This window comes from Neopsephotus bourkii, unplaced genomic scaffold, assembly GCF_033783945.1.
Source record: "Neopsephotus bourkii isolate Nb327-2 ecotype Australia unplaced genomic scaffold, CSIRO-AGI_Nbou_v1 NB_1624, whole genome shotgun sequence".
NCBI lineage: Eukaryota > Metazoa > Chordata > Aves > Psittaciformes > Psittacidae > Neopsephotus > Neopsephotus bourkii.
Genome location: NW_026902099.1, coordinates 7,074,277 through 7,100,952, shown reverse-complemented (window position 1 = coordinate 7,100,952; position 26,676 = coordinate 7,074,277). Strand labels below are relative to the sequence as shown.

At 37.6% G+C, this 26,676-nt stretch overlaps 1 protein-coding gene across 11 annotated transcripts in view; it reads right to left on the bottom strand.

Annotated features, from left to right (window-relative positions):
- The window catches only part of CADPS2 (calcium dependent secretion activator 2), a 318,224-nt gene that overhangs the window by 175,212 nt on the left and 116,336 nt on the right, over positions 1-26,676 (bottom strand). For all 11 annotated transcript variants that reach the window (XM_061372989.1, XM_061372993.1, XM_061372990.1 and 8 more), the window contains exons 4-6: positions 15,342-15,422; positions 11,468-11,704; positions 8,408-8,529 (exon numbers count right to left, since the gene is read on the bottom strand). In XM_061372989.1, the coding sequence (XP_061228973.1) occupies positions 8,408-8,529; positions 11,468-11,704; positions 15,342-15,422 (440 nt within the window). The remainder of the gene's footprint in view (positions 1-8,407; positions 8,530-11,467; positions 11,705-15,341; positions 15,423-26,676) is intronic.

The following is a 26,676-nucleotide window of genomic DNA, read 5'->3' as shown; positions in this document are numbered from 1 at the left end:
AATTCAAACACTGTATCAAGTCAAATGTTTAGCAATTATTTTAAACATACCTGTATTATATTGCTAATAACAAATATAAGCAAATTTCTGAAAGGTATCTTCAAACCAAGATACAAGGGTGGTATATTTTGAAAATGCAAATTTTTATTGGATCAGAATGCCCCATTTCAAAAGAAATCCAAAGGTATTGTTTTCATATCAGTATTGCCCATACAAAGTAATACAATTTTCCGAAGATGAGCCAGGTGCAGAGCACTTTGAATAACAAGAGAATCCACTTTACCAGAGTATTCCAGAAGGAGACTGGAGGTAAAATTTGAGGTAATCCTTCCCAACCCCATAATTTTTCAGACAGACCACCATCCCTCTACATGATAATTTACAGGCTGCCTTTGCCTTCACTTCACCCATCCAGAGGCCAGATAGCTACATTAGTATGAACCTTAGTGTGATCCAAAACATTTTTCTTCTACACAGGATTTAACTGGCTTTAGCTCAACACTGCACTATTTCACCAAATGTCCTCCAGTCTGAAGCTGGATCACACATCTGTAGATGCTTTAGTGCAATGCTAAAGAATGCTTATTACTGTCTGCTAAATATTAGTCACATTTCCTGTGGATCAGGTAGGAATCAGAATGGAAAGAGATATATCATGTACATTAAGCAGTGAGTAAAGTTTTTCTTTAAGCCCTGTTACAGTGAAATGGATAACAGTGGGACACACATCTTCAAGCCCCAAGGTTTCAAAAATGCACTATGAAATAAAACTGGTATCAGTCTTGCAAGAGACATGTGATGTCATTATAGATGCTAAAGGACAGTCACCCTGAAACAGCTATTCCTTCCAGCAGTGACATTAGATGAAAAGGGTTAATAACCCAACTCTGAACGGAGAGCTTATTAATCATAAAGCCCGCATCCCACTGGCTTTCTGCCTGTGGTCTAAGCATGGCAGCAGAAAGCAGTGCACCAAAACCACAGTCTTCAGATGTGCAATCACACCAGGGCAGAAATTCTGGTTGCTTTCAGCCAATTATTATCATGCTGAGCACAAAGCAGCAAGAACAGCTAGGATTTAGACAGAACAATCAAAGAAATTAAGGTGAAGAAAATAAAAAAAGATATGCCCTTGTGGCAGAACGATTGTGATTATTACTAACTATCCAAATAGAGATACAACCAACTTCAGTTATCTCCTCCCTCCTCTCATCCCAATTTCTTCCATACCAAACTTCCTGCTCTGACAAGTGAATATTCCCTTTTATCGTAGGAAGACAGGCTTATGGAGAATATTTTGAGAATTAATCATAGAATCACCATAACATTTAGGCTGGAAGGAACTGCTGGAAGTGACCTTGTTCAAACCCTGCTGGGAGAAAGGCCAGTTAAAATCAGGTTGCTCTGGGTATTATCCAGTTGAATTTCAAGTTTCTTTTAATATTAAGAGCCTGTATGTAATTCATATTTCTCTGCAATAAGAGACGTGAAAAACATCTTAGACAACTTCTAATAGTAATCAATGACAGAACATAGCATAGAAACTTGAGTATTTTAGAAATTCTGTACCTTTTTTGTGAATATCATATTACTTTTTATATTTGAGCTGATTAGGTATTATTTCCTTTCTTTAAAAAAGCAAGCAATTGATTAGTCATCAAGAACAACAGAATAAAACTGTCATGTTAATTTTCAGGCGAAGCCATATTCCTTTTGTGAAAATTTTCCACCATTAATCCACAACACAGGCTGGGATAAATGAATTTTTTTCTTCTCCATCTTTTCCTTTGCAGAACAAAGAAACCATCAGATAATTTCCCACCTGTAATTTCTTTTTTCCTCTTCACAGCTAGATACTAGACTGACATATATGGTATTTGCTCATAGCATCCAAGTTTTTGAAAAGTAGTTTCTTCAACCTTATTTCATGAATTGCTTGAATCATGACAATCCAAAAAAGACAGACTTACTGCTATAGAAGATGGAAGCCATGACAGAATTTGTCCTTTAAAGATACAAAGATGAATCTTAGAGCAAATTCTAATAATCATTATGCAACTCAAACCTAGTTTATGAAAGCAGACATACTTTGTTTCCTGTCATGATCATTACCCCAATGACTTCCCTAAAATTCCCAAATGCTTATGAAAAGATGACCAAGTTTTCAACGTTGTCCCCATCACCATAATTATGTCTCACAGGCTTTAGCCTTTGAAATGATCTCACTAATAATACACAGAGGTTCTCTAACATGCAACCTCACTCTTGTAAATGTTGCACAAAGTGTGAGAAAAAAAGTCTGGAATCCAAAAGTAAGCTGAACAATTCTACTTTGTTAGTCTTTAAATTCAACAATGGATTTCACTGCACTTCTCTGAAAGTAAAAAAAACTTCCAAAGGTAATAATCAAAAGAACTGGTGAAATCCATAAGTAAAAGATTCTGTTCAAGAAGCTAAATCCTAAAGAGAATATACCCTCAGAAGATACAATAGGATGCATAGAAAGAAGAAGCTAAGCATAGTTAGATCAGGCACTTTGAAACCACAATCTCACTATCCTTCTATAAAAATCCCATGTGCAAATATACTCATTTCAATAAATAAGCACCCAAACAACAGAAAAAAACCACACCCTAAGGAGAGCTGGATGGCTTGCCAGCAATAGACAAGCTTGATTACTAGCTGATTAGCACACACTTTATGTTTGTGTCTCTTGTTTCTTCCTATGCTTAGTCTCTAGACTCAAAAGAATATGAGGCAGGTACAACATTTTAATTCTATTTTTCCTTCTGTGCAAGAGCAATAACATGGATTCTTACACATGTAAACAATATAAGGAATGATCCCTGAAAGCTACCACTATAATTAATTAATCTCATTTATGCAGATGTATCAGAGCAGTAGAAGGTGAAAAAAGAAAGAATAGGTGTGCCTTGTACATCTTTTGTACTGTACATCTGTGTCATGCAATCACAGGTTACATGACAGTTGTAGGTATGACCATCCCTGTTTCCCTTAATCAAAACTAAAAACTTGGAAGTAGCAGGGACTATGATAAAGAAATAAAACTAGCTGATGCTTGGAACATGACTGACACAGGTTATAAATGTTGTCTATCCTTTCTCCCTACAGAAAGGTCACCTTAGGTGACATCCTCTATTAAAAAAAAAGTATTCCTTTTTTTATGAGTGATCATGTTGTATAAGGAAATGTTAAATTTCAAAAATTAACCCCCTTTTTTCCTTTTTTTTTTTTTTTTTAGCTGTTCTATAGAATTTTTGCTAAGTAATCTTTAATGATGCAACCACAAGTACTCGTACGTTAAATACTTTCTGGAATTAACAATTGTACAGTATTGTATAAAGATAATATGAGCAGCATTCACTTCATTTGTGCAGTCTTGACTGAGGTTCCCTGCCTCCTCTGGTCAGATAGTTATGCATTCTTCACAGACTTGTAATATATAATATGCCTTTTTATATGGTTATACAATCACTGGCAGCATTATATGATCATTTTGTCTTGTTTACATGAAGAATATCCTGGCTCCATTAAAATTCTCATCATGCAAGCTATGATCTTTTTCTGTTGCCTAAATATGTGACAATAGAATGTCACTTGTCGGGATAAAAGATAGCATGTTCCCATCTCTTATCTTTAGGCATGATTATACATATCCAAAAGACAACACTTTCAAGATACCACATTATTTAATATTCATCATCAATAAAAATCAATGATAAGCAAACATGTGGACACAAGACTCCACAAGACTAAAAGCTAAGCCACATCAGTAACATCTGAAAAACGAAATTAGCACTGGATTTTGCAAGATAACCCCCTGTGGTGTCACAGCAACAAAGTTATGCAAAGCTTCACACAACTGAAGGAGCCTTCTGAAGGCTCTGCCTACTGATCTCTGGCAGAAAAGGTCACAGGCTATGTTGGAGGGATTTTCAGCAGGACTAAAAGGCAGAAAAACAGCTGGAAGGAATGAAGAAATATTTCACAGGCAGTAATAAAAATTTTATAGGGTTTGCATGTGAAGCTGTATAACTTATCTGTCTGCAAAATTATCCAAGACTTAAACTTAGCCAATCTATACTGGTTTGTAGCATCTGCATTTTAGAATGACCATTTGCTACTCAGTAACATTCATATCGAAAGTGCTTTATTTAGCTTATTAAAGAAGCAAATGAAGCACCTCAATATAAACTTACAAAATTATTATTCAAAGGGCTAGAAAGCGGACAAGGGTTAAAGGCATTAAGAAACCAGAAAATATTTCTTACAGATAAAAGGCGTGCTCTCCTCTCTGGGACTCTAACTAGGTCTTTCCCCTTTAAGAAAGGACATTGTTTCCCATTTCCTTATTATTCTTATGGTAGCATTCAGGGATTCAGAGAAATACTTAAATAAATACAAAAAATAGTTGAGAAAACATTCAGCATTTTGGAATAGTGGATAAATCCTGAATTAAGTCTCGACTCATGCTTCTATTCATCTTCACTCTAAGGTCACATTGGCTTGCGCTCCATTCTGAATACGTTCATCCTAGTACTTCATTTTCTCCTTGCCACTGTCATAGCTTTTGGAACTTCTGACTGAGTAGCAGCATTGCACTGCATACACTGATATTTTGCAGATGAAAAAAAATGGGCATAAATAATTCTTTATACTGCCTTTTTCACAGATGTAGCTACCAGTTCAAAATGATAAACCAACTACAAAAAAGTATGTGACAAGCACTTGATTTGGAGCTCTCGTCAGCAGTCTCCCACAGCAGGCTGGTGGTAATCATTCACTTTTCATCACTGTCTCATTCTATGCTCAGTATGAGCACTTTGCTACCCTTCTCTAGCTGCATGTTCTATAGAAAATCTGAAGTTATGTTCTCATTTATCTGGTATTTGTCACTGTAAATATGTTACTGCTAGTGATTTGAAGAGCTGAACTACACTATTTGATTAGACCTCATAGCAGCCTTCCAGTATCTGAAGGGGGCCTATAAGGATGCTGGGGACGGACTCTTCATTAAGGGACTGTAGTGACAGGACAAGGGGTAATGGGTTAAAACTTAAACAGGGGAAGTTTAGATTGGATATATGGAGGAAATTCTTTCCTGGTAGGGTGGTGAGGCACTGGAATAGGTTGTGCAGGGAGGTTGTGAATGCTTCATCCCTGGCAGTGTTCAAGGCCAGGTTGGATGAGGCCTTGGGTAATACGGTTTAGAGCGAGGTGTCCCTGCCCATGGCAGGGGGGTTGGAACTCGATGATCTTAAGGTCCTTTCCAACCCTAACTATTCTATGATTCTATGATTCTTCCTCCCCGCGCGGCACAATGTGTTTTGTGTTTTATCCTCCTGCTTCACTGATTATTTTCAATCCTATCAGAATGACATTACCAAAAGTTATCCCAGGAAGGAGCTAGGTCCAGTGGCAGGCAAAGCAGGCAGCAGCCAAGGGCAGCCCACAGCTTGTATTGTCTGTATTAGAAAAGAGACGGGACAGCTGTGCTTGCCCAGCTGGTCACTCGCCTCTACTTACATGACTTTGACCACTGCTGCCAAAAGACAGAGTGGGAAAGAAGGCATCTCTCTTCCCAGTAGTAGCACCATTACCAACAGGAGCAGAAAGTCACTTCTGTTTCTACCTCTTCCTAAAACCCTCCTTTGCAGGAGAACATCCAAATCTTCACCCTGTGACTGACCCTTTCCAGCAGGTGCCCATCAGGGAATAGTGATGAGTGCTGAAAGAAATAGAGGGGCAAGAGGAGGCAGATGATTATGTAGGGCAAGGGATGTGTTGGTCATAAAAGTAAGAACAATCTGAGAAGGACTGGCCACATGCTGGGATAGGAGAGAGAAAAAAAGAGAGACACCTTAAGTCTTCTGAAACCTGGGGACTCCTCCCTGTCTATAACACTATTTCCTAGGCTCTCTTCCACCAGCATCAATTTCTGATTAAATTGTGCCAAGCCCTCTTAGTTGCCCCTGCCACTGATCAAAACAAAGCAATATTGCTACCATCAAGAAAACCTGGTTTGGCTCTAACAGAAAAATTAAACTGTGGAACACAGAATTTCTCATTCCATAGGCAGCTTCCTCCATCTTCTTTACTGTTTGCCCATAATTTACTAATTTCATGCTTGTCTAATTTAATATCCTCCTCCATTGCCTCAAACTACATATCTATATATGCTTACAAACTACATGTCTCTATACGCTCGTTATCATACTGTATGCGGTGTCTCATAATTACTCTTGCCAGAAATGGAAAACAGTACAACGCAGAAGACCACAAGAATGAGATAGATTTTAAAGCTCTACCAGTCATGCCCCTTCACGTTACACTGTTTTGTAGGACAGCAGGTCAGCAGCACCAGTAACTCCCATGTCTGTCCTTCCAGTGTATGGTTCAGTCATCAATTTCCTGAAGATGCATAATTTTTCCCACACAAATTCATATGGTTTTTCTGATTAAGTAAGTTTCTGATACAACATCACTTACATGAGATAGCTGGTAATCTTTCTCCCATATTCAATCAAGTCATACCTATTGAGTCTGAAAATAAGTAAGTTTACAAGCTCAGAACAGGTCCTAACATTACTCCTTTTCCTGGAAAGACTCCAGTCGTTCTTGTATTGACTCCATATATTCTGGAACTTCCTTTTCACAAAGTTTCTATTTATTTGACAGGTAGGAAAATCAACTTATCTCTTAGTAACTTTTACCACATACATCTATAAACAGTATAGATCTTCTGATCGGTTTTACAGCCTTTTCCTTAACCCTCAGCTCTCAGTATGTAATAAGTAAATCATGAATTTACCATGAAACATCCCTACTATGTTTTGTTCACCATATCTGGAAATGGCTAGAAAGAAACAAAACCCCAACACATGCAAGCTGTTTTCTGGAATAGTAACTGTGCGCAAGATTCAAGAATCTGTGCATTCTAGGTAACTTAGTGAGATTTGAAGACCCATACCCATGACATCGGAGGTTAGTTGACCATTTAAAACAGAAGTTTACAAGTTCAAGACTGAGAAAAGACTCAGAAGAAATGGGAGCCTTGATTGTGACAGTAGGCAAAGGTTGGAGGCACTCATTGCAGGCAATGGCATAAGAGCAACTCTTGAGTCTGAAAACAAAGCACAGCTTGGAGACATGGCCTCCATGAGGAAGCCCTGTGACTCTCATGGGACCCCACACTACCAGAGAACACCCCAATGGGTCCACAAATGAGCAGGGGATGTTGCATATTCACTAATGACCTTGCTTCAGTGTGTGCATCTCTGTGTCTTTTTGTGCCATGTTGCTTCTAGAAGTTCCTCATGTATTACATGCAAATGATAAGGCTGAGCATTCCTATGCCCTGGAGACGGAACAGAGCCAGGGACTATGACAAGTGAATTTTACATCTTGTCCCACATATCTAGAGTTCTGCAAAGCTGTTTGAATATATCACTGGAGTAGGCTGCTGGCTTACTTGCTAAAGAAATTTGCTGCAACTAAGAGAAAGACCACCAAATTAGATCTCCTCCTCCTCCAACCCCAGAAGAGGCAGATTAAACCCTGTGGTTATAATTTTCCCTAGGAGAAGTCTGTATCTGTGGCCCGAATGGAATAGAAACTACCAACACAGTTCTGCTGAAGATGTTCTCAGATACTGTAACAACTGCAATTTTTAAATTGTCTTTTGTGAGGCACACTATGGTGCCAGTAAAACCCCAACACACTGTCTGGAAAGTTATCTACAAAAGCTTCCAAATGACATTTTAACAGAAAGAAAAGTGTCTGAAGTCTGTGTGTAGGTCAGACAAATCAACCAAAATCTACACTTAATTTTACTCTTCTTTGCCACTCTGACTGCTTCAACTACAGAAGGCATGATGTTATCCCTCTCCAAGTCAGTTTGCTGACTGCCTCCCTCAAAAACTAATTGAAAGAAGTGGGTCTATACTTTAAAATGAAATAGGCTCATCAGGTGAGTAAGCTTTGTCAAGATTGATTACTGAGCATTGATTTTCCACCAGTTGTACAAGTTACACTCCACAAGGCCACCTGCACATTAACCTAGAATACATAAAATCCCCTCAGGCTATCATCTATCAAGAGGTTTGTATTTTCAGAGGATGCAGTCTCTAGCTCTTTTCCTCACACGTAGGTTCAGTGGTATCCATTTGGACAGTATTCATATTTAGTGCTTATGTCACCATAATTATTATTTGTATTTTAATTTTTCAGAAGGAATTTAAGATAACTACCCAGTAAAAAAACCTTCACATAACCTAGAGTTCTCACAATTAATTTTAATTGTAAAAACCATTAAAGATAGTCCATTAGGTTCTCCCATGATAAGAAGGAAAGAGATGCTGGATGCAGCAACAGCAGAGTGGCTTACTGTGGCCTGGAAGCTTCTGCTTGGTCTGTCTGAAGCTTCTCTCCCCCTTCTACTTCCATGGTGCAGTAGACAATTCGATTGGGAGCGACTGACTTTAAGCCTTGGACCTCCATTATAACAATCTGAGGAAAAGAAAGCAAGCAGTTTATCCTTCAGAAAACATTACATAGCACAGCTATTGCAGTACTAGGCTCCATACAGGTAAAATTCAATAAATAAATAAATCTCCAAACCCCTCACTCAAACATTCTGAGACAAAGTCTTAATTTTGCCTTCTTATGTCACTTTCAACAACATGTAGTAGAAATTGAAATTTTTGCTTTGTTTCTACTTGGATAATGACCAAAACCTGACTCCAATCATAATTTAAATGTCAGTAGTTGAATTTGAGACAAACATCTAAATATAATTCTAAGTCTTAATACATGAGGAAATGTATCTTTTAAGCAGTCACCTAAGTACTTATAGAATGAACAGGTTACTAAGTCAGAGTGCAAACAAGACAAGTACACTGGTCACATCTTGAAAGGATAATAGTGGTGCTGTGACACTGGCGGTTGCAACCCCTGAATCTCAGAAGCAATTTGGTGTTGTGCTGACTATGAGGCAGGTCAGGGCACCGCTATTAGCTGCTGTGATTTTTTTCCCACACTACCAACCTCTTTTCCTTCTCCCAGCTCAGTACTTGCAGTCAGGTTCAGTGTGCATATGGGGATGGGAGTAAGAGAAAGGGAAAAAGTCACCCCCACCAGCTGCACTCTGAGAAATTTCCTCACCAGGGAAAATCTGAGCTTGGCAGATCCCATAGCTTTTCCATCTCCTCTAAACTACTCAGTTATAGCTCAGAAGAGCAAAATGCAGTCCTACTTCAAATGCTCTCCGCCTTTTCTAAACCTTACAGCTTGTCACAGTGTGAAATTAGTGGAATTTTTACACTTCAGATGTTTCTAATTCAGAGAAGATTTGAGAAGAGAGACAGGTTTCCCTTCTTGCTTTGGGAAAGCTTCTTTACTTTCTAGCCCCATTTGGGCCTATGAGAAGAAACTGGGAAAACACAGTCCATTTAATCATCAGAGAAGTTGTCCTCACCTGAACTGTAACAAACCCCAATATTCATTCATTGTTTTTGCATATTACAAAAGTAATGGCTACTTTCAGTCTCATTAGAGACAATTCATGTCTTAGGTCAGCAAGCAACTACTAAAATATTTTTGCTATTAAACTATTTGCATATTTGCCAGTTTGTTTCAGTTCAAGTATGTTAAGCCAGACTTCACCCATAGCTGTAAATCCTCTGTACTTTAAAACTTACAGACATTAGCAAGAGTTAGATGTCTTGCAGAATTACTAGTTTGGTAGTATTACAGTGAGATGACATTGATCATTTATTACATCTTTACATTGCTCATGAATTATCAACATTGCCTATTATCCTTTATATGTGATCATCTTTATTTTCCATCTTTTGTGGTCCAGGAATTCAAGCACTTATGAAAATGACCAGTGATCACTGAGACACTGCACTAGAGATCCTTCTAGCTAATACTGCCTATAAGGTCTTTCCACATGCCAAACACATGTCATTGTTGTATGTAGGCTTCATGTTTATTCATTTTTATCTTGATACTTTTCTTTGACTTTCCAATTTAATTGCACAGTATTTTTGTCTTTGGTAGCAATTCTGAATTCCAGCAATGATAAAAGTTGCATTTCATTAGGAAGGAAACTGTCACTAGCTGATTTACTAGCTCATTAGCTGATAAACAGCTTCCTAAGTACTTCTTGTCTATTTCTGAAACTGTCCAACAGCTGAAGAACACAAGTGATTAAGTCTTCTCTTACTACTTTGATATTTTACGTTACAAATTTCTGCAAACAGGCTATTTGAGGAAACATCCAACTTGCAGTAACAGTCCCTGTTGCTTGCAGTGATGCGGTGATGGGTGTCTCCTACCTTCGCAGGCAAGGCCCATTCCTACCACAATTTTATAAACGTTATAGATTTTTATACTAATGTTTAGACACATTATAGATCTCCTGTTTGTTCACATGCTTGTGCAGCAGCCCTCAGTGGGGATTTTGCTGGTTACTTTACAATGTAGGGTAAAGACATGTAAAGACACGATACGGATATGTTTATGTGTGATTACAGAAATGTGAAATTGTGCACACAACCTCAGATTTTCCAAAAATATTCCGTCTCCAAGGAAATGTAATAAGCTTTTCTTATTTGTTCATTGGCACAGAAAAAGAGCAGATATTCCATGTTCCAGGCTACATGAATATCAGTTCAGCCATTCACTTTTGCTCTTCTAAACACTGAGATGTATTCTGTTAGTGCTGTCAGTAAGATATACCAAATGTCTTGTCCAGCAAGAAACTCAATTTACGTGGTTAACACCATGTTTAAAGTGAAAATTTGCCCCTCTAAAACCTGCTACATGTAGAGTAATACTTTAATTTTTTGCCTTGTGCAGGGTGAAGTGCAGCTAACCAACCTTGCGGAGTATCTGCGGTTTTCAGATCAGTGATGGTGTGTGTGTGGGTGAAGCTAAGCTCACCAGCCCTTATATTCTACATTTCTGGTGTTTATAAAAATCCGCTATGACCACCAGCCGTGTTTTTCTTTTTATAAAAATCCGCTATGACCACCAGCCGTGTTTTTCTTTTTGTTTATTCCCTAGATGCTTCCAGTGAAAAAACACAACTTGTTTATAAAATTCTATGAAAGAGATCCTGATAACAACAGTGTTCCACTATTACATTCAAAAGCATCCTGAGGTATTTAACGTACTGAAATTCATTTGAGGTTACATTTGTGTGGGAGAGTCAACTGCCTACACTACTGTGTGGGCCCAAATACAACTACTGCTGCAAGAGGAAAATGCATCACATCATAGCTGTATTTTAACTGCTAATGATCAAAGAGATAAATAATAATTCACTTCTTTAACATAAAATTTTAAAATTACTAAGGAAGGATTAATAACAAAAAAGCATCACGACACAGATATTGTTTTAATTTTAATTGTTGACAATTTGTCTGCGAAACGTGATTACCTCTAATGTGAAGGAGAGCACCACATCAGACTTCGACAGCTGAACCTCATTTTCATCTCCTATGTCCAAGAATGCAGAATTCTGTGATCGCTTTAACTTCTGTAGTTTAAATTCTGGCCCACCTTTAGACACAGGAAGACTTTCCAAATTTGCCATCAGCAAATTCACCGAGGACCGCAACTCTTCAATGTACGTGTTCTCCATTTCTCTTGTTACAAATTTGGGGAATTTTCTTTCCTTGGAAGATATATTTTAATAGTTAGAGAGGAAAAAAATGACCCCACAATATATATCATGTTCATTTACCCTCGGTTTGTTCTCAGCTAAGAGAGATATTTAATAAGTTTTAACTCCAGTGTTTATTTTTTTTATGCAAAGGCTAATCACATGCCATAAATATAGTTACCTTTAACAAAAATAAATGTAATTTGAATAGAGAATTCCATCACATTCCTCAAATGCAGAGGACAAATTATCTCTTTGATAAAAAAAGAAAAAAAAAAAAGGACATTTGTAAAAAAAGGGATCTCTTGCTTCTCCTTTCCCTCCCTTCTCCCTCCACCCACAATCCTTTAACCATAAAACCAGTCTAATTATCTACACATTATACATTTCGAATACATGTGTTTGAAGTGTCCGAATTGATAATACACCTTTAATGTTACCTTCACGTATTTTATAAATTGGCAAAATTAACTGTCTACTAATAATTTTATTACTTTACCCATTTCCCATCCTACCAAAAATAAATCAATCGTATTCATGCTTCTAAAATAAAATGTTAAACAAAAACCAGGATATTAAATTCTTATAATTGTTTATTTCTATTTTTAATAACATGTCATTTATTTTTAAAGTAATGCTGAATTTTTAGACATGGGATTATTTTAGACGTAAGTGTTGGAGAGAACATAAAAATCACTTTTTTCATATATAATGCATATATGAACATGTACAGAGCCAATTTTATGTACACTTTCTCCCTATACTGTGCATAAAATACAGGGCAGTTTGGGAGATACGTGACTCAAGATTAAACAAAAATGTAAATGATTTACATATAAATGAGAAACAAACACAGCTGCCCATGTACTGTCTGCAAAGGTGGGTACTCTGCTCCTAAACCGGACAATTTTTGTCGCTAGCTATTTTAAGGAAAATCGTTAAATGCTTTCTATTAAAACCTTTACAGGTGATTTTGTTTGAGAACAAGCAAGCTGACTGTGACCCAAAACACCTGCAGCAAGTCTAGTCATCTGCCTCATTACAGCATTACAGAACCAGTATATTACAGATTGAAAAAAAAAAAAAAAAGAAAAAAGTTATTTAGGAGTTAGAAACTAAAAATACAAGGTAAGGTTCAAAGTGCTCTAGCCAAAAAACTCCACTTTAGACTGATTTTCAAAATGTACCTTATCCTGTGAGGAACATACAAATAATACGCCAACACAGAAGACATACTGTTACTATGTTGTTAAAAGATCCTTCCTCTTGTTAAGATGCTTCTTCCACCCCAAATGTAAAAATCAAGGAAACTTTCTACAAAACCTTTTGCTCTATATTTTTTACTACTATAATCTCCCATAGACAGCACTAACAGAATACATGGAGGCCTTCATTTGTGTAAAAGCTGGATGTTTGTAGTCAATGCTCTACTTCACAAAAGCAGGGTAAAGATCCTCCAGAAAGACTCCGAGGTCTACAGATTTCATCCCTCCCACCTCCTATCCCACCTTTTAACTTGCTCTTTTAAGATGGTGAATATGTAGCAAACTGCTATAGCCCTAATATTTAAAATAATTTAGAGACACAACAAGAGTAGTAGAGTTTGCCCACTGTTTTTTTTGTGCATATGCACAGGAATATAATTAAGTTGATCTGAAACGCACAGATCATCTGAAGAACACATCTCCCAGCACAGGGCTGGAATTCTGGGAACTCTGATAGCAACACACTAGAATATATTCTGAAATAGGGCTCCTGGGGACAGATGTTAGACACTGATTAGGCAGATGTACACACTAGCCTTTAGGTCTGGATTTATGGAGTGCTAAAATGGATTTTTAGGATTTTTTCTTAAGGAGTAAAGACACTGAGTAGTCTCTTCATATGAGAACAGAAAGTATCTTAGAAAAACAGAGCACCACTTATAACAAGTAGAAAACCTGATTGGGTCATACATACTTTGATTTCAACTACTTTATATTTAGTCATACGAAGAAACAGATGGACAAATAGATGCACAAATTCCCTGCTACTCTTTTCTGTCATAGGTGAACATATTTCTAAGTTTTTTACCTCCATTAAATAGGCTAAATTACCTTTTCTACTAAAATAAACTTCTCATATGTAACTAACAACTTGTAGAATCATCAAGTGATGTATTCCAGGAACCATGAATGAGACCTCAGCATCAAAATGCTATATGGAGAGAATTCTCTAAAGCTGTGCTGACCTTTTAAGGCTATGGTTTAATAATTCTCTTAGAGGCAGGTAATCAGTGAAAACCTTTTTCTTTACCAACAAAGATGCTAGAATACATGATCCACTGCCAGAAAACTTTTTACCTTGGTTTTCAGCTCCAAGAATAAAGTTCATAGTTTGCAGCATTTGTTTGCTTAGGCTAAAATAACCTGAATAATTCTCACAGCTGCTACAGTTGTGACTAGTTTTCAAAGTTCACAGAAAAAAAAAAATAAAAAATCAGCATTTTAAGCAGTTTAAAAAGACATGCATAAAACCTCTGATTTGTGACTTGGATGTAAACGCAGGACGTAGAGTTCCTTATTCTGTGCAAAACTGTGCAGCTGACACCATGGCAACCATGAAAATTTTCAAGTAATGGTTTGGGTAAAACATGGATAATACTTTTTTTTGTTAAAAAAATAAACAAACCCCCAAAATCCTGCAGTTGTGCCGTGTACGAACAGTGATCAGAATTTTCACTTGCTTTAAAGTGAATTAGAAAATTTATGGACAGCACTTTGCTTCTTAGGAAGATTACACCTCTAAGCTGTTATTTATGAACTTCATAGACCTAAATACTATTTTGTTCCTTTTAAAGAAACAAGCAAATCTTAACTGCTCTACAATTGCTATCATATTAATATAGCCTTTTATGTACACATACACAATATAACACACATGCTTCCAATATTTTGCAGCTTTTAGAACTAAAAGCAAGAAGAAGATAACAGAACAAACAGGATTGTTGGACAACTCGATTATAAGCCTGGGCTTTACAGGAGATTGAAGAGACTTGAGACTGACCTCTATGATAAAAGAGTCTTTCCCCAAAACATAGTAAGAGATGCCTGGGGACAATAATCAGTCCCACCTGTGCTATTTATTAGAGAAGGGTATAATCCTGCCCAGTGAAATAAAATGCAAGCTATAGGAGAGAAAAATAGGCTTGTTTTTCTAAAATTTACAAAAAGAATTTATCATGTACACAGTCATCACTACCTGACCTGCAAGACTCACTTGTCACACACAGAACTGTATTAAGACATCATGGTTAATACACTAAGCACTTCATAATGCACTTGTGTATATAAAAGATGACTTATTTTAGTTCCAAAAAACATCATCCTAAATGTGAAAACAATATACCTATTGTTTCATTACTGGACTTACTGATGAAGGAAATGCAGGTTCACATAGCATAGGACTTTCCAAAGACAAGTTTTGCTTTCTCCGTATGCCTGTTGACATAGATACACCAGACCAGGAAGAAATGCATCTGCCAGATTGTTTTCAAATTGTCTTCTGGTTATCTTTAGAATCAGAAACTGAAAACACACCCTACATATCATTTCATCCAGTCTCATATGAAGATAAGATAGGTTCTTGGTACATGAAAGCAACCACTTACCCTTGCCATTTGTTCTGCCAACTGTAGTCGTCCATCTAGTTCACGTCTTATCTGGGCTGCTTGCTCATCTCCGTTATCCAACTTGGATAAAGAATAAAAATAAAATCTACTGTGAGAAATGCATTATATTTTAACGGCAAGTACTGTAGTTAGAAACAAAATATAAATTAATTGCATCCTTTTTGTCTTAAAATCAGTGAAACAATAAGCAAATACATGGGTTTGAGTCTTGATGAAAGAAATGTAATGGCCATCAGTGACCCATGGCAATCAGGGTCTCTGAAAGGTAGCCAGCATTTCCTTGAGTTTTTAATACTCAGGCTAAACAGAGGCAGTATATATTTCCTTATGAAAACATTTTTCCTTGAAGCAGAAAACTGGACTGACAGAGTGGCTTAGAAAGTATTTGTAAGGTAATCTTCTCTTTGGTGCCATGAGTTCCTGTGTAGGAATATATAAGAAAAGAAAACTGTGGCTATGCCTTCTAAGTGTGCCATTATTTCCCTTACATAACTCTTTTCCCCAAATACCAGCCAAGTGCCCACAAAAAGGCATACCAATTTTTTTAGCCTTTAGCATTTTCATAATAAGGGAATAGTCATGACTAAACATTGTGACTTCCATCAAGGAGGTAAAGGGGAACAACACATCTCTTCACCTCAGAACAGACAGGTCTCAGCAGGAAGGAGATATCCAATTCATTCTTCCCCTGTTTACTTATTAAGGATGGTGGGGGGAGTATAGGTAAGTGGGGCCCCACCTCAATTCACTGACCTGCAGAGCTGGTTAAGAGGAAGAAGAGCGATGAGTCTGGAAATGATCAGGCACAACTTGCCCTCTTACCTGAATAAACGACAAACAAGGACAATGGCAGAGTCCCAGCGGAGGACTCTCTCTGTAAGACTAACCACAGACATGATGTGAATTGCTGATACACATCTAGTGCATTTAGTATCTGGCTAAGGTTTAAGGATACCTAAATTGGTCTTCACCAAAAAAAAGCAAAACAAAACTTAAGTTGATTATGGATGTAAATTGGCAAAAACTGGTTCTCTAGTTAAATGAGACCTTCAGTTAAAGAATGCACAATTAGTTTGGTAAATGATTCATTACATTAAACTAAGGTTTTAAAGTGAGAATGCTATTCAGTGCACCAGGCCAGGTATATAATGCCCTCTCCTTTGCAATGCTCTTTTGTGCTCTTTTAACAGCTAAACCTGTTAAATTGTACTGAACCAAGGCACTCTTGAAAATTAGACATTCTAATTTAAAAAGAAAAATTTAATTCACACTATCCAGTGCTTACAGGCCAATTACAGCACTGCTTAATGCAAATCTGATCACATTTACCAACAGGATGAAAAGTTTTCCACTGCTAGTACAGAAGAGATGACAGAACATGCAATCTGTCACCTGTGTAATCTGGCATCTAACAAGACCCTTGCAGGAACCAACCCAGACTACCAGAAAGCAAGAGAACAAAAGCTGATGGCATTCCCAAGAGTCTCAAGTTCAAGCTAAAGAGTAGAAGATGGATCATGTTCAAGACTAGAATGGCCTTCCCACTAACAGTGTCTGCAAATTTGCCCCTAGTTTGACTGTGAGCATAAATGGCAAGAATGTACTCAAAGAAAGCAAGTATTTTAGGTTTTCAGAATACAGTTACAGTATTTCAAACATATCCCCAAATGTGTATTCTTCAATTTCTTAACGGAGGAAGAGGCTGCTTATTGAACTTGTCATCAAGACTATTTCTAAATTTTATTTTCCTTTGCATTGTAATTACAGAATTTTTGCCATTATTTTTGTTTAATCAGTACAAAAGTCAGTCTAATAAGGAAAATAATTTTGTTTTCCTTTGGGAGCTAAGAGAAAGTAAACATTATTTATATAATATATCCCATGACATGCAACTGCTTGAAAAATATATGCCTAAAGGAAATCAGATCACTGAACTTTGATTTCTGCAAAAGGGAGAGTGTGGGAGAGCAGAATAAACCTAAAACTTTTCCTGTGTCGAGGCACAACTTAAATAACTGCCTCTACTGTTAACTCATTTGAAGAGGCAAAAGATTTTGTTTAAAGACTGACATTTCATTATTTTTCCATTGAAAACACACATGAAATGATCACTTAATAGAGGTGTGACCTGGTTTTGTAAATCTTAGTGTTTAACTTCAATCTGCATTGCTTCCCAATATCTGTTTGTACTTGAGTACTTAAAAATGTGCTGATTTCCTTCCTTACTTATTTTTAAACTTCAGTCTTCTTCCTGAAATATTTACACATTATAATGGTTTGCTAATATATGTACATAATGATGTTTTGTAAGGTATGGAAAGAAGCTGATGAGATGAAACTCCTAAATATATTGCTTTGCTTACAGGAAAAAGACAAGGTAGCACCACATAATGTTTCTCAACTTAAATATGAAGGCATTAAAAAAAACCCAACATATAGCCTTAGAGATTATTTTAAAAGAGCATACATATAAATTCCATTTAATAAAAACATTTCAGCTTTCTGCAATGGTAGTAATTATGCACCATAGCCATTTACTGACTGCACCAACACTAGAGATGCTCCTCATGTCACTTAAACTTCACATAAACAATTAGTCATATTTTAGCAGTAAGGGACCTCACTACAGAAGACTCGACAGACACCAGAGACCTGTTTTCAGTACAAGATATATTAGAATTCCTGACCTAAAAAATGTTTCCCATATGGCATATATATGGCCCCCAAAACTTGCAAAACCTAGGCAAAGACATTGCCTCCCCTTTTGAGGGCTAGTTAATTCAGTAAGAAAATTTCCACATGAGCAAAAGTATGAATAAGATAACTCACTTATGCCCTTTCTTTTTGCAAAGATAATTATTTGGATTTTAAAAGGCTCTTCAGAAAAAATTCATTAGCTGTGAATGACTACGCTTGGGTGAATAAGAAGCTACATTTTAGATATAAAAAAAAAAGTGGTAGCTCATTATCTTCCCACCCCACCCCAGTCGTTTTATATAAAAACAGCTTTCTAAAATAAACCTGCCACGATTAGACATCCAACTATTCATTTTAAAATGTTTTTATTCATTGATGCTTGAAGCCGCCTTTATTTTTTCTCACTCTGAAAAGGGCAATCATTTTTATTACAAGCTTCTTTATGAGTAGAGATGGAGTGGGAATGTCTTCAATATGCAAGTTACCCTCCAATAAGAAATGTTGGGTGTTTTCAGTTGCTTCTGTAAGCACTGACTTCTAAAAGACAGGCTGAAGTTTTCTATTCCAAATTTCTGCTCTAACAATTTCAACTAAAACACTCCCTTGCTTCTGAAGAGGCCAGGGAAGACAGAACACTGGTTCACCCATAATAAGAAAAACGGTGACCATCTTGTCAAAGAGCTCTAGCATCATCTTGCTCTGAAGTAAAGATCTGAAATTTAGCAGGGCCCTAACTGTGAAATCAGCTCAACTCTGGCCAAGTTACAAATCTCTGAAAAATCAACTTTTCAGGAGTCAGACTACGAACAGCCTCTTCCAGAGACAAACTCATATTCAGCATTCAGACTCATCTCCAGGTTGTGCTGCTCTCACTCTTGAATATGCTGCTCTTGCTCTTGAATATTCATAGAGTCTAGGCTTCTGAAACTATTTGCTGATTAAAGACAGAATGTAAGTTTATCAGACTTAAAAATCTTTATTCAGATCAACAGCATGATACCTTGCTCGACAAACAGTTGCTTAATTTGCGTGCCTAAACAGCACAAAAGGGAAATACATCTGAATGAGTGAATGTTTCCATATTTTAACAGGTTGGAAAAAACTGCATACTTTGTGATTCCAATTTAAATAGTAACTGAAAAAAATATTTAAAAGGCTTTAACTTCTATGTATTTTGGTGAAGAAATAAAATGGTACACTGGCAAAAAGTCTGGTAAATGTGCAAGAGCAACTTAGGGTAAAAAAAGGTAATAACATTGCCAAGAAGTACTGCACTAAAGCCCATGGCACTCATTTGCTTTCCTCCACATATCAATGAGTCCAGATATCCTATGCCCAAGAAACAAGACCAATTTAAGTATGAATGGGTACTGACCTGATGCAAGTTATTGCTCTTTATACTCATAAGTGCTCAAACTGACAGCTCCTCCAAGTGACTATTTTATTAACGTTCAGTTAGCTTCCCTGCAGCTTTCTTAGTCATAGTTACATTAACGTGAAATTTCATTTTCCTGCCTATAGCAACATAAATCTCTCAACATTTAATGACAAAACTGACAATGCACATATCTTAGGACTTGCTTTTCTTCCTGCAACACAAAACCCAAAGTCTTTTTACTCTATGTGACAGTAGTGGTCATTTTTCCTTTATAGTCACTTTCTGCCACACACAACCAAGTCTGGGCCCCGCTGAGCTGACAGGTTATTTGTGGATATCCACGTGAGGTAACCTGCAGGGTCCATCCTGACTACTGTCTGACAGCCAAGGCAAAAACTATCAACATACACCAAATGGAATAAAGGGCTTGCATTTAAAGAGCTGGGATAACATAATGTTGAAAAAAAGAAAGAAAAAAAAAGAAGGATTTTTGTATGTAACTAATGGCATCCTGCAGAAAGGCAGGAAGAGAAAGCAAAGGCCAAAGAAGTCCCGGTGCTCATTTTGGCTGTCAATCAAGTAAGCAGCAAGCAGGCAAATACCCATGTTTTTTCAGGCCATTGTCCTTGCTACTCTTATCTCTGGCTCTAAAAAAAGGAGTGTTGATTCAGACAGACCTGCTGCCTCCAAGACTCATAGGATTTGTTCCTGTTCTTATCGTTACACAGGCAGAGATCTCTAAAGGACAGACTGGGAGGAGATTAAAGGTATCTACAGCATTAAGGATTCACCATGCACTGAACACAAAGAGCCTGAGGAGATTCCCAAAGTTTCCTAAACTTGTGAACCAAGATTACGAGCTAAATATGTAAAAGGACTTCCAAGTCAGGCCAAAAACAGAGTGCCCAACTCCAATCTATGACAGCAGACACTTTCGGATATGAATTCAAAAGGGCTTAACTTGTGAAGCACAAAACAGCAACAAAAGTAAATTGCTTCCAATTCCTATAGAAGAGAAAAAACAGATTTGATTAAGGGGCAAGGTGTGGGAAGCTTTCCAAATGGCTTCTACTAGACCTTTCCAAAAACATTCTGCCTCCTGTTTTACAGCAAGAAAGATGCATAAGACCTGTAGTCACTCCTCTATTTCAGAGGAAGCTATGCCATTTCACTTCAGTTTTAGAATCCTTTATCTTCCTTACGTATAAATTATACAGAGGGCTAATACAGATTTCTAAAAAAGATTACTAAACTGGTACTTAAAACCTCTCTCATATTCTCTGCACCCTGCAAAGTCCCTGTCATGGCCGACCTTGCCTGTGTGATGGAATCTTGCAGAGTTCTGTGGAGCATCCACAGAAGACAGACTTTAAAAACTCAGTTCCTGAATCTCCTCTTCCCAACTTGCTCTTTTTCCCAGTCAACACACAGTGACAAATTGTTAGTTTGGCAAATAAACAGAGATGTGTTTTACAATATGTGCAACATAGAATCAAAATGAAATATAAGATGAAGGATGCCAGAGAAAAATCTATTAATGGTTAAAATAAAGGGACACACACACACACACACACACCTGGTTTTGAAATTATTTCTCTTATGGAATACTAGAATACATGTTTGCAGGGAATTCTAAGTCAAAAGAAAAACTCAGCAACCACTGAAACTATTTTCCATTTTTCTGCAGCAAGTACACTTAACAAAAGCCAATAGGTGCAATGCCTGCATAAGGTGTTTGAACAACCTTTCACAATGCATCACCAGGCCTCACAGCCTTTTCTGATCGATCTTGCTGTAGTAAAGCACAAGATTGCCTTTCAGACAATTGGCCAAGCTGATCACTCAGCTTTCCTGCAACACAGTGCCAGCAAAAACCTCAAGCATCAATTTAAATTAACTGGTCTTAATACAAATTTTTACTGACTGCTATTTTTTTTCTCTTGATTTGTTTTTTTTTTTTTGGTAGGAAGCAACAGTTTTACAATTAGGATGGAGGGGGTATAGATGAACAGCGCAAACAATTAGCATATCACTTTCTCTGTAGCCAATATTGTTAACAACAAGCAATAATACAGAAAAAGAGCAAGGCAAGACAACAGACAAATACTCTACAGTGGCTTCAGCTGGCTAAAAAAGGAAAATCAAATCAAATCAATGTTTTCAAAAGCCGTCTGACTACCTTTAATCTCAATACACCCCATCAGCTCAAGAAGTTCATGCACAATCTCAGATAACAAGAGGTTTTAGTCTCTGAAATATTTTTTATAAAGTTCTGGACATGCTCATGTGATCTCAATATTAATGTATTATGTGTGGCTGATTAAGGTGGCAGAAGGTATCATTTATACCCATTGCTTATAGTCATTAATTATACTGGTTATATATTGATTTGTAAAAAATGGTTGTCCTAAAAATATTAAAACCAAATCAAAATCTAAACTTGAGATTACATTAATTAAAGCAACAGAAAAAGAAAAAAAGACAACACAAAGTTCTGAAAAACAAAACTGAAAACTATACAATTAAAAAAACCCAAACAACATAAATCCAAGATTTTAATCAACCCTTGGATGGACACTTCAGCAGTTTACAAACCAGTCAAAGCCTAGAGTTTGATATTGCATGCATTCAAGTTTTGAAAACATACAAAGTGCAATTTTAAAAGTTTCAGCACCAGCTCAAAAGTTCTCAGCACAATTAGATTTCAGGCACTATGAATACCAAAACCCCTAGGAAAACCCACAATAAGACTTGAAAATAAACAGGAAAGGAAGCACATACGTATTCAAGCTCATTCACAATATATGTAGTAGGAATAGTTAAAAACTGAGGCTAGGAAACTGATGGAACACCTGTCAGAAGCCATTGCATTTCTGTAAGTCAGTCCCTTAAGAAGAGGTTGTGGGGTTTTTTGAAGAATTATAAATCATACTTTATTGCGAAATACTCACTTTATAAACTACTTTTTTTCATCTTCTCTGGTATTTTGATCATTCTTAAAATTATGATATTCTTCAAACAATAGAAGATGTAATTATACATATGTCTATTTCCTGTTTGATGCCCCAAAATTTAAAGAAAATACCTTCCTATTTTTCTCTGGATTATATAGTCATCTTGGTGCAACAGATATAAGAAACACCTTGCTCTGGTGGATCAAACAAAGTCCTTACAGCTCAGAACTGTAGGTGTGACAGCAGAGGAGGTTATTTGGGTAAAATAATGAAGGCTGGTTGTTCTGCAAAATGCATTGCTCCAGTGATAGTTGTGGAGTCTGAGGAAGTGTGAAAGATGTTGTAAGGTACGCCCATGCCCAGTACTATTAACACCAATATATGGACCTGTTCTCCAGGAATCTGTCCAAACCCTTTTGAGCCTCCTGCTGCTGTCTGCCCTCATCGCTTTCCATGAAAAAATGTTCTGGAAGTTCTCCAGAAGCCAGATAAGGAAGCATTGCATCCATTTTCAATCTCCTACAAACATCCTTGAGTGTCCCAGTTTCAAGTGGTGTGGCATTTGGTGAAAGTACACATCCACCTTGGCCACTGAATCCATACATTTGTAAACCTCAGCCATACTCCTCCCTATCAAACTCCCACCTCCAGACTGAAGAGCTTCAGCCCTTTCAGTCTCTTCTCCAAAGGCAGCTGTTCCACGATTTTCAATGCCACCCTCTAGTCCTCACTGTTTAGTCCTTTAGTACCCTACACCCCTGAGATGGGGAGACCAAAACTGCGCACAATACTTAACATAAAAAGGGGATACAAAACTGGAAAATGTTGACATTGCTGCATACAGAACTGATGATTTAACCACAGGGAACATAAAGTGTGCTTCTTGAGCTCTAACTGCCCATGCTCAGCTCAGCATCCTCTGGTCATGTGCTGGTTTATTTCTCTTCAGATGTATTACCTTCCATTTAGCTACATTAGAGCTTATCTGTCATGCTTTTGCCCATGCTGTGAGGTCCTTCTGGAGTCCCCTGCATTAGAGTAACATCAGAGTAGCCAAGACTGTTTAATATCACCTATAAAGTTGGAGATTTCCATTACACTGCCTTCTCCAGGGCAGTCATGAAGATGTTGAATAAAGATGCAACACCTCTAAACAGAGTTAACCAGATACAAACCACACTTAAACTCTCTAGGAATCAAGCAAAAGGAAACAAAAAAAAAACTTCCCCCCCCCAAACCTCATTCTAAAAAATCAAGACTGCACCATAAATCACCACCATGCAACATTTACTGCAGAACTCACCATTCAGAAAGAAGTGTCATGATGACAAGTCAGCCCACTGACTGTGCAAGAACAACACTGTTTTAAAAACAAGTATGAACATTAAACTCCAGAATTCGATGTGATTAGAATCACATTAGGATCCACATTAGGGGCTCATTAGCAGATTACAAAAGAGGGGGGAAAAAATGCTAGCAGAGGTCAAAAGCGTCACAACAAGCAATGGAATTTTTTGCCTCTCATCCTCTTGGCATTTGTGATGATGGCACAAATTAACAGGCAAAATCCAGGTCTGCCCTTCTTACTGGTTGAAGCACCTCTGCTGGACAGGATGAAAACCCGAGGAAAGTATGTAGTGCTGAAGGAAGGAGAATAACATAGTATATCATAGTGCAAACATATTTTATCTAACTATATCTTAGCTTTCACATCCACATATTGGAGTTTAAGGCTGCTGTCAGGACAGACTCTACACGCTTATCAGAGGACTGTCTTCCACACTGTAAAAGTCAAACTTGTCACTTGCTACTAACTATGAAAATGCCTTCCAGCCCAACTTTGCCACCACGAGATTATGAAAATCCACATACAAAATAGCTTAACTTTTATTTAATTTCCACTTGAACCCTTGTCTTGTTATTTGCATGGGTGTTCTTCCTACAGCTAGACAGCGCAAAAAGCTTCAGAGCTATGCATAGAGTCTATTTTACAACCCCCCAAAAGTATCTTTTAAGACAGAAATTTAAGGTCCCTAGGTAATCAGTGGAGTGACAGAGAAGCCTCCAGAGTTATTAAAAGTACTTAAGCAGTTATCTACACGCCTACCACAAATACTGGAGGTCCCAACTGCACTGGCAATCTCTAATAAGATGATCAAAGGAATGGGCGTTCTTATTCTCTCTCACCTTCCCCCGGACCCTGCTGAAATAGGTATTGGCTGTCTGCTTCAATACAAGTAGCTTTCAGGTTCTGCCTAGGGAATACTCTCCCACATCCACTCTAACCAGGAAGTGATGGGCCTTAAATGAGCTATGACTCATGTCCTGATCCTCCATAGAAAAAGTCTTCCACCCTCCTCCTCTCCCACCCCCTGCACAGAGATTACCATATCCAAGACAATCCAAAGATTAGTATGCAAACCTTGGTGTTATATGCATATTTATGTCCCAAAGGGGTTCACAGCGTTTTATATTTTCCTGAAGCTATCCTTGTTTCAGAAGGAAATCCCCTCTTCTCTTTACTCTCCTCACTCTTCAAATAAACTAATGCAGAATGTTTCCTTGCCTTATTAATCACTGATTAGATTTTCTTTGGAGTATTGAAACTGAAGGGAATATGTGCAATTATGGCAATAAATGTTAACGAGCATCACATTAAGTAAGCAAAAGCACCTTGAATGGCATGCCAGTATTTTTTCTAAAATAATTACATGTGGCTGACTTAATGACATAGGAAAACTTAAAATTCAGGCTGACAACTCACAACTGAAGCACCAATATATCACAGAGTTTCCAAAAACTGTATATGATTTTGCTATCAAAATCATACCATGGGAAAAACCTCACAAACATAAAACCAGACCAAACCACTCAGTCAGATATAAACTTATTTCAGTAGGCAAGCTCCTGGGCTCTCTTTTCCACAGAGTTTCTTAGGGGTTTCTGTATAGTAATTCTTTAAATTAGGAGTAAATTCATAACTTACCTTCTCAGCCTTCCTCCAACTCCTGAACGGTCCACTGGTGATTCCTGCAGCCCAGCTGCTACCTGTGTTCACATTCACCCACAACTCTTCCTTGTTTGTGAGCAGTAAGTCAAATAGAACACTAATCCTAACTGTTCTTTTTGCACTTGTGTTTAGCAATTGCCACCAACACAGTTTTAGAAACTTCCTCAATTGCTTGCACAATGCCATGGTAACCTGCAAGCAAGTTGGTGGCAAATGTCTGAAATCTACCATGAGGATCAATACCTGCCACTGGGAGACTTCCTTTAATTGATGGTAGCCTTACCTTCTCAGTCTGGTGGGCTGTAACAACCCCATTACAACTTCACTAGCATTACTTCTGATCTTGACCCAGAAACTGGACTTCTTGTTTGTTGACCCAATAGTGTAGACACTATCATGCAGACACTAGTACAGCCACATTTATGAACACTCTCCTTTCTGAGAGAAAATATTGTCTCCCTTGTAGCCTTCCACCATACAAATCTTCTCCACATACACGGTGCTGCCATTTAATCCTGACATTTAATCCCTGTCATTTAATCCCTATTTTCCACCAAACCTAGTTTAAAACCCTCCATGTTAGTTTAGCAATCCTGTCCACGCACATGTCCATGCTTTCTTGTCAGGTACTTTCTATTACTTCTTACTAGTTCTCAAAACAAGGTGCTGCAATCAAAAGCTAAAGCCCCACCGACTACATCAAATATGCAGGAAAGATGTGTCACCCTGGGCTATCTTTACTCTCAGAGTCTTACGTCACCTTTGATTTCATCAAGGTCATGTATGTCATTGGTGCTCACACAGACACGCAGCATGGGGCAGTAGCTGGAAGGCTAGATGGGCCTCAGGAATTTCTCTGCAACATAACAGACCCAGGCTAGAAGCAAGTGAAAAGATCTGGCCAGCAGATGGGTGCCTTGGGCCTGAACAGTGTGGAGTATCCAAACTTTTAACACTTGCTGCTTCATCTTTTTGCTGGTCCCAGTCCCATGATCTGAGGTGTCCAAAATTCATTCTTCTCACAACAGGACTAACTCTATGCCAGGGTCCTGAACCAGTTTTCTAAATGAACAGTTACAGAAAGACATGGAGCCATTCTCCTGATGCTAGAAGCTATAGGCTTCCAGCTTCCATCCTCCCAGAAACATGGGAAAGGAAGGAAACTATGAACATTAAGCAAGTGGGAAAACACCAGTTACAGAAAGTCTGCTGCCCATCTGTAAAATGTAATAGTTGCTCCAGTATGGTAAAATTGGAATACCGGTCAGGTAAGTT